The 7,500-nt window shown below is 34.1% G+C and overlaps 1 protein-coding gene across 2 annotated transcripts in view; it reads right to left on the reverse strand.

Annotated features, from left to right (window-relative positions):
• LOC144960512 (uncharacterized) overlaps positions 1 to 7,500 on the reverse strand; it is a 74,894-nt gene that overhangs the window by 63,574 nt on the left and 3,820 nt on the right. Inside the window, exons 2-5 of one of the 2 annotated variants that reach the window (XM_078893690.1) lie at positions 5,344 to 5,546; positions 3,606 to 3,768; positions 2,288 to 2,392; positions 81 to 887 (exon numbers count right to left, since the gene is read on the reverse strand). In XM_078893690.1, coding sequence (XP_078749816.1) covers positions 81 to 887; positions 2,288 to 2,392; positions 3,606 to 3,672 — 979 coding nt within the window. In that variant the 5' untranslated portion in view covers positions 3,673 to 3,768; positions 5,344 to 5,546. Of the gene's footprint in view, positions 1 to 80; positions 888 to 2,069; positions 2,087 to 2,287; positions 2,393 to 3,605; positions 3,769 to 5,343; positions 5,547 to 7,500 lie in introns of those variants that run through there. The other variant, XM_078893691.1, reaches the window with a different exon arrangement.

Below are 7,500 nucleotides of genomic sequence, written 5' to 3' on the forward strand. Positions count from 1 at the left end.
AATCTAATTGATATCTTATGTTGAGAAACGTTTCATGTTTAGGAAGATTAAATTGACTTTTCGCTCTAGAATTATCTCACCTTTTTTATGTTCTTTCTTTAGTTCTTTTAGATTTTTCTCCTGGTCCAGCAGTGTTGTGTTCTGCTCTTTCACAACTACTCCCAGGCCTTCAATAATGTTGTTTTGCTTCATAAGAGTTGTGTTCTGCTCTTTCACAACTACTCCCAGGCCTTCAATAATGTTGTTTTGCTTCATAAGAGTTGTGTTCTGCTCTTTTACAACTACTCCCAGGCCTTCAATAATGTTGTTTTGCTTCATAAGAGTTGTGTTCTGCTCTTTTACAACTACTCCCAGGCCTTCAACAATGTTGTTTTGCTTCATAAGAGTTGTGTTCTGCTCTTTTACAACTACTCCCAGGCCTTCAATAATGTTGTTTTGCTTCATAAGAGTTGTGTTCTGCTCTTTTACAACTACTCCCAGGCCTTCAACAATGTTGTTTTGCTTCATAAGAGTTGTGTTCTGCTCTTTTACAACTACTCCCAGGCCTTCAACAATGTTGTTTTGCTTCATAAGAGTTGTGTTCTGCTCTTTTACAACTACTCCCAAGCCTTCAATAATGTTGTTTTGCTTCATAAGAGTTGTGTTCTGCTCTTTCACAACTACTCCCAAGCCTTCAATAATGTTGTTTTGCTTCATAAGAGTTGTGTTCTGCTCTTTCACAACTACTCCCAAGCCTTCAATAATGTTGTTTTGCTTCATAAGAGTTGTGTTCTGCTCTTTCACAACTACTCCCAAGCCTTCAATAATGTTGTTTTGCTTCATAAGAGTTGTGTTCTGCTCAGCCATCATGTTTTTCTGGGTCAAAATCGTATCTTTAAGTTTAGTGACTGAAACAAGAAAAAGAGCGCTGTATGTAGGTCTTAAGACATGAAACATTATTATATGAATTACAATTTGGTATAACTATTAATTAATTTTGAGGAAAAAATATAGATATGTAGAAATATCACACCCATCGTTTGGTTTAATGTAAATAGAAATACACACCCTTTTCTTGCATACTTTTATCCTTTGCTTTTAGGTCATGGCCGTTTGATTAAACATCAATAGAAATACACACCCTTTTCCTGCATACATTCATCCTTTGCTTTTAGGTCATGGCCGTTTGATTAAACATCAATAGAAATACACACCCTTTTCCTGCATACATACATCCTTTGCTTTTAGGTCATGGCCGTTTGATTAAACATCAATAGAAATACACACCCTTTTCCTGCATACATCCATTCTTTGCTTTTAGGTCATGGCCGTTTGATTAAATATCAATAGAAATACACACCCTTTTCCTGCATACATCCATCCTTTGCTTTTAGGTCATGGCCGTTTGCTTAAACATCAATAGAAATACACACCCTTTTCCTGCATACATCCATTTTTTGCTTTTAGGTCATGGCCGTTTGATTAAATATCAATAGAAATACACACCCTTTTCCTGCATACATCCATCCTTTGCTTTTAGGTCATGGCCGTTTTATTAAATATCAATAGAAATACACACCCTTTTCCTGCATACATCCATCCTTTGCTTTTAGATTATGGCCGTTTGATTAAATATCAATAGAAATACACACCCTTTTCCTGCATACATCCATCCTTTGCTTTTAGATTATGGCCGTTTGATTAAATATCAATAGAAATACACACCCTTTTCCTGCATACATCCATCCTTTGCTTTTAGATTATGGCCGTTTGATTAAATATCAATAGAAATACACACCCTTTTCCTGCATACATCCATCCTTTGCTTTTAGGTCATGGCCGTTTTATTAAATATCAATAGAAATACACACCCTTTTCCTGCATACATCCATCCTTTGCTTTTAGATTATGGCCGTTTGATTAAATATCAATAGAAATACACACCCTTTTCCTGCATACATCCATCCTTTGCTTTTAGATTATGGCCGTTTGATTAAATATCAATAGAAATACACACCCTTTTCCTGCATACATCCATCCTTTGCTTTTAGATTATGGCCGTTTGATTTAATATGAATAGAAATACACACCTTTTTCCTGCATACTTTTATCCCTTGCTTTTAGGTCATTGCAGTTTGATTAAATATTGATAGAAATACACACCTTTTTCCTACATACTTTTATCCTATGCTTTATGTCATGATCGTTTGATTTAATATTGATAGAAATACACATAGTTTTCTAGCATACTTTTATCCTTTGCTTTTAGGTCATGGCCGTTTGATTTAATATGAATAGAAATACACACCTTTTTCCTGCATACTTTTATCCTTTGCTTTTAGGTCCTGATCTTTTTTTTCCAATGTTTTTATTTTCTCTAATAAATATTTGACAATGACAGTGATGTCTTTATCTGTAAAAATAATAAATGTTTTATGTATTGACAGTCATCTGTAATAATGGAATGCGATGCAACAATACACGTTATGAAGAACAATATAAGGTGTTTATTCTAACAATTTTAGGTTCTTACAATAATCATCGTATTTTGGGGTTATTATAACATTTGGTTTCATAAAACTCATTTTATCTCAAAAAGTATTATTTGTTTACATGAATGACGATTGTAAGGAGGGAGACTTTTAGAGGATGGAATGTCCATAATTCTGTAACAAAATTGATTCAAAAATTTTAGGCTTTCGCCAGTATTTCATACAACTTGATGACAACATACATGAAAGTGAGAAAATTAAATAGAAAAAAGAGAAAGTATTATAAATGGAGACAAAAAATAAAACGATACCATTAATAACCACACAAAAATACAATGGCAATACCACCAATTCTTACAATAATAATAATAATAATAATAATACTAATAATAATAATAATAATAATAATAATAATAATAATAATAATAATAATAATAATAATAATACTGATAATAATAATAATAATAATAATAATAATAATAATAATAATAATAATAATAATAATAATAATAATAATAATAATAATAATAATAATAATAATAATAATAATAATAATAATAATAAGAATAATAATAATAATGATGATGATGATGATGTCTAGTATCGTTTTTTTCTAAATGAGGTCAAGATTTATACCCCAATCGCTGACAATAAAGAAGATTCGAATTATATCAATGGTGCTTCTGTCTCGGATAATAACGCTAAGAGAGATTTTCCCCAAAACTTCACATCCAACTAACACAAAAATATCTTTCTTATCACTCACACACAATAACAGTAAGTTCTTGCAATAAATACTTTCTTTAGCAAAACGTGCCCTACAACACACTGTTTAGTTTCTTTAAATGATATGAAGAACTAGACAAAATTGAGTTAGAGAAATGTTGGTTCTATCGTAACGGCTGTGACGATTTTCTGTAGTTGATAAGGAGAGGGTTAATGTATATATGTGTGTGTGTGTGTGTATGTGCGTATGTGTAAATATTAAGTGTTTTTAGAGAGACAGTATTTGACTAAGAGAAAGCAAGCCTAAGGAAGCAGAGAGAGAGAGAGAGAGAGAGAGAGAGAGAGAGAGAGAGAGAGAGATAGAGAGAGAGAGAGTGAGAGAGATTGAGAGAGAGAGAGATAACTTACTTGTAACAGTTACGTTTGCTTCTGTTTTCATTTCTTGCATTCGAAAATTTTCATTAAAATAATACATAGAACAGACGTAGGTTCCAGTGTCTTCTTCGCCTGGGTTTTTGATCGTCAATTTGAGAAAACTGTTGCTAGAATCTTTTGTCAGATTGCCTCGAGCCTGAAAGTATCAGTAACACCAAAGTCTTCATTTTATAAACGTTATTTGTTAAATATCATCTGTAAACGTCATGACGAATGTTGTGAATGAAAAAGATTTCTGAAAGCTATACGCTTTCTGGGGCGGTGGAGTGGGGGGGGGGGGAGTGGCCGAGTGGTCAAGGCATTGCACTGTAACCCGGAAGTTCCTGGGTTCGAGTCCCTCTTCAGGCACTTTCGTTTTTTTTCCTTGGGCAAGATTGTTCACCCCCAAGTTGCTCACATGGACAACGTGGGTGATTATTGTTGACACCAGACATCTTGTTTTATGAATTATCAATATTCCTTTGTTGAAAGTCAAGGCTACGATATCGTATGATGTCCTGGCGTAAGGGCATGATTTTTTCAATCACAATATTCATCATGATTTTTATTAAAATTATAAATGCACCCAGGTATCGCTTTTCTATTTCTGTTTAAAACAGCTTAAACAATATTGGACACATCCATGTGTTAAAAAGTGCAGTGTCCTTTCTAAATCGAATTGTATCAATAATTACACCAAGTTATATTCGTGGTTTAGATGCAATTCAGGATTTTAGTAAAATTGATTTCAGTAATTGATTGACTATGCAAACAGCCGCTTACATTAAAAGGCATGTAAAAAGCAATATTATAATTCTGTGTGTAGTATATACACACACTAACAAACTATAAATCTAATTTATTAATAAACTATGATGATATGATCTCATGATCACTAAATTAAAAGTTTGACATCCCGAAAAGAAATGTTATAAATCCAATATCTCCAAGTGATGGCACCTGATCGCAATATTGAAGACACATACGTCTTGGGAAAATGTGTCAATACTATTGATTAAAAAGATCAACAACTACGAAAAATACTTCAGGATGATTTTGTGTCTTTAGGTGTTGTTAGATATCATCGAATAATTTTTAATTGGATTCAAACCAACCATCTGTAATCGTTTGTGGTGCTAGGAATACATTTTGTATTCTGAATGAATATATAGTATCATTAGTCAAATACGACTTCACTTTGTCTTTAAGGAATAAAAATGTTGAGATTTGTTGCTTCAAAGTATTCAATAAGAGCCACTGAAATGCGCTGTGTTCATCTGTGTGTCTTTCAGTAGATTATCTGTATTAAAAAAAGAACACATAAAACCAGATATATTAACCGCCTTTTGAATGGCATTTGCTTCGAAACACCAGGAACAAAAAACTGCTATTTTAAAAAGTCAACACTCAGGTTTGTCCTTTTTAAATCAAGCAGAACTTTCTAGTTAGGACAACACAAAAAAAAAAACAAAGGAAGATGAAATAGAGACCCAAATTTTAATAATCGCGTTTGAAACTGATTATATGCATGATGATGGCGATGATGATGATGATGATGATGATGATGATGATGATGATGATGATGATGATGATGATGATGATGATGATGATGATGATGATGATGAAGAAGATGATGAAGATTGTTATTATGATTATAATCATGCCTTTATTATTATTGATTCAAAATGTAACATGTTTTGAATAGTGGTTATTGTTATGTTTGGCATCATACCTCTAAATTGTCTTTCCATTTAGCTCCCTGAGCGAGTCCTTTAAAGCTTATAATTGCAATTGGATGTTCTCACTTCTTCATAATCTCAAGTGACGCAATAGAACTGACCCAGGCAGGGCCGTTAGAAACACAGGTGAGATCCAGTTGGTCAGTGACCATTGTGTTGAATGATTCAGGAGATACCTCCAGACGGAGGGCTGAACCTGAAAATAAAACAGTAGTAGATATAGTATGCCCTTGCCAAAGAAGCTCACAACATTGCCATCCGGAAGTATAACGGATCAACACACACAACTATGTGAAACCATAAACTTTTATAGTCTGGTTAATATCGTTTAGTGAGAATTACTCATAAAAGCGGATGGCAAAAAAAAAAAAAAACAATAGCAATGGCCCCAGTGACGTCAACTTCGATCTATCTAGAATATATGCTGAATTTATGCAGAGTCTAGTTCCCATTCTGGAGTAACGAGAATATGGATGTAAAGTGAGAGCATTAATTTTTGTTTACTGTTCTGGAAAAAAACGGTGTGTCATTGACACTATACATTTCTGAATGTCGCTCACAACAAACACACACTAGCAAACAAAACTATGTGTAACCAAGGAAGTCTGTATTACGATTCAAATATTTGTTTAGTGAGAACTGATCATCCAAAGGTGTTCAAAATATAATAACAAAGAAACGCCGTGTGTTGTTTTAATTTGTTGGTAGGAATCTGGAAGAAAATATAATTCCGAGATGAAATAAAAGGTTCGCGCTCGGTTCCTGTTTGATTCGGCAACTAAAAACGAGCGAGTAGCACTCACTTTGCTATGATAAATCAAGTGACCGACTGAGAGATCAAATGGAGGGCAAGACGGGCCGGAGAGGAAAATAAATGCAACCAGTTTACAGACTTAGTTGATAAAACACCGGCTTCTCACTCGAAAATGTTCAAGATAGATTCCAGCAGATGCAGTCGTATTTTATTTCTGACCCCCTGTCCACCCAGCAGTGATAGGGTACCTGGTTCTATTAGATCTAGTGAAAGTACAGTGCGATAGACTAGCGTACTATCTTAAGGATAGCAAGCAATTGCTAGTGTGAGTTTCATGCTTCAGAAACAGAGACAAATTCCAGCTCCATGCGTCCTATAACTCAAAAGGACTGATGCTATTTTTAAACGAGTTGCTCAATTCCTGGCACTTTATATGCGTCTTTTGATCGGAAATTCCTGGTTTTGATTTGAGCCTCACTCGGCGCATAGTTGAGTCCTTGGAAAAGGATCGTTACTCACATTATCTTACCGTAATTGAGTGTAAAATGAATATTTGGCCGTAAAATGGCATGTCTCCGTCATAAAAATTATAACATCGCCTCTCAGGCGACAAATCCGGTCATACATGTAAAGTGTATTTCTTGGTCAGGTACCCATTGTAAAGCAGTTTGAGCAAGTTTGGTGGTTATCGTGCTATACAAAACCTCAAGTTTTAATTTATTTGTTTGCTATTTTTTTTTTTTGGGGGGGGGGGGTATTTTTGCTTCCATTTTCTTTGCATGATCATATGACAATATCAGGTGCACATTAAATTGGGTGAGAGAAACCAAAAAATTGGAAAAAAATTTGACGCTGTTCTATTACAAGGAACAAATCAGAATAACAAAAAATTGCAATTGACAAGAATAATACTTTATGTTAACACTTCCAAGTTTGATTACAAATCTATGGTTTGGAAATGAAATATGCTGGTTTAAATAAAACGATTTTTTAAAGGTTCCAAAATTGCGCCTTGTTTTTTAGCAGTGTTGTGTGAATAGCGTATACATTTGCTCCGTCTTGTTGAAAACCGAATGGCCTATTGGGGAATATTCTAGAATAAGTTTTCCTTGTAACGATGTTACATGATTGTCAATACGACGCAGAAAACATATTTGATTTATTTCTAGAGATAAAATTGTCTACAATGAGTCCTGGCTTGAATAGAATAGACTAAAGCAACGTGTACATTTATGCAGGTCTGACATCGGAACCCACTTATAGGGCCTAATTTAGATTGTTGTGATGGTCAATATAATGCGTCATGATTTGATATCTCTTATACAACAATGAGCCCATAAGGAATGGGGTTATCAGACCTGCAAAGACGTACACTTTGGACTACAGATTCATATGG

Source organism: Berghia stephanieae, chromosome 15 (genome assembly GCF_034508935.2).
Source record: "Berghia stephanieae isolate SIO BIC M18660-M18661 chromosome 15, UCSD_Bste_1.3, whole genome shotgun sequence".
Classification (NCBI taxonomy): Eukaryota; Metazoa; Mollusca; class Gastropoda; order Nudibranchia; family Aeolidiidae; genus Berghia; species Berghia stephanieae.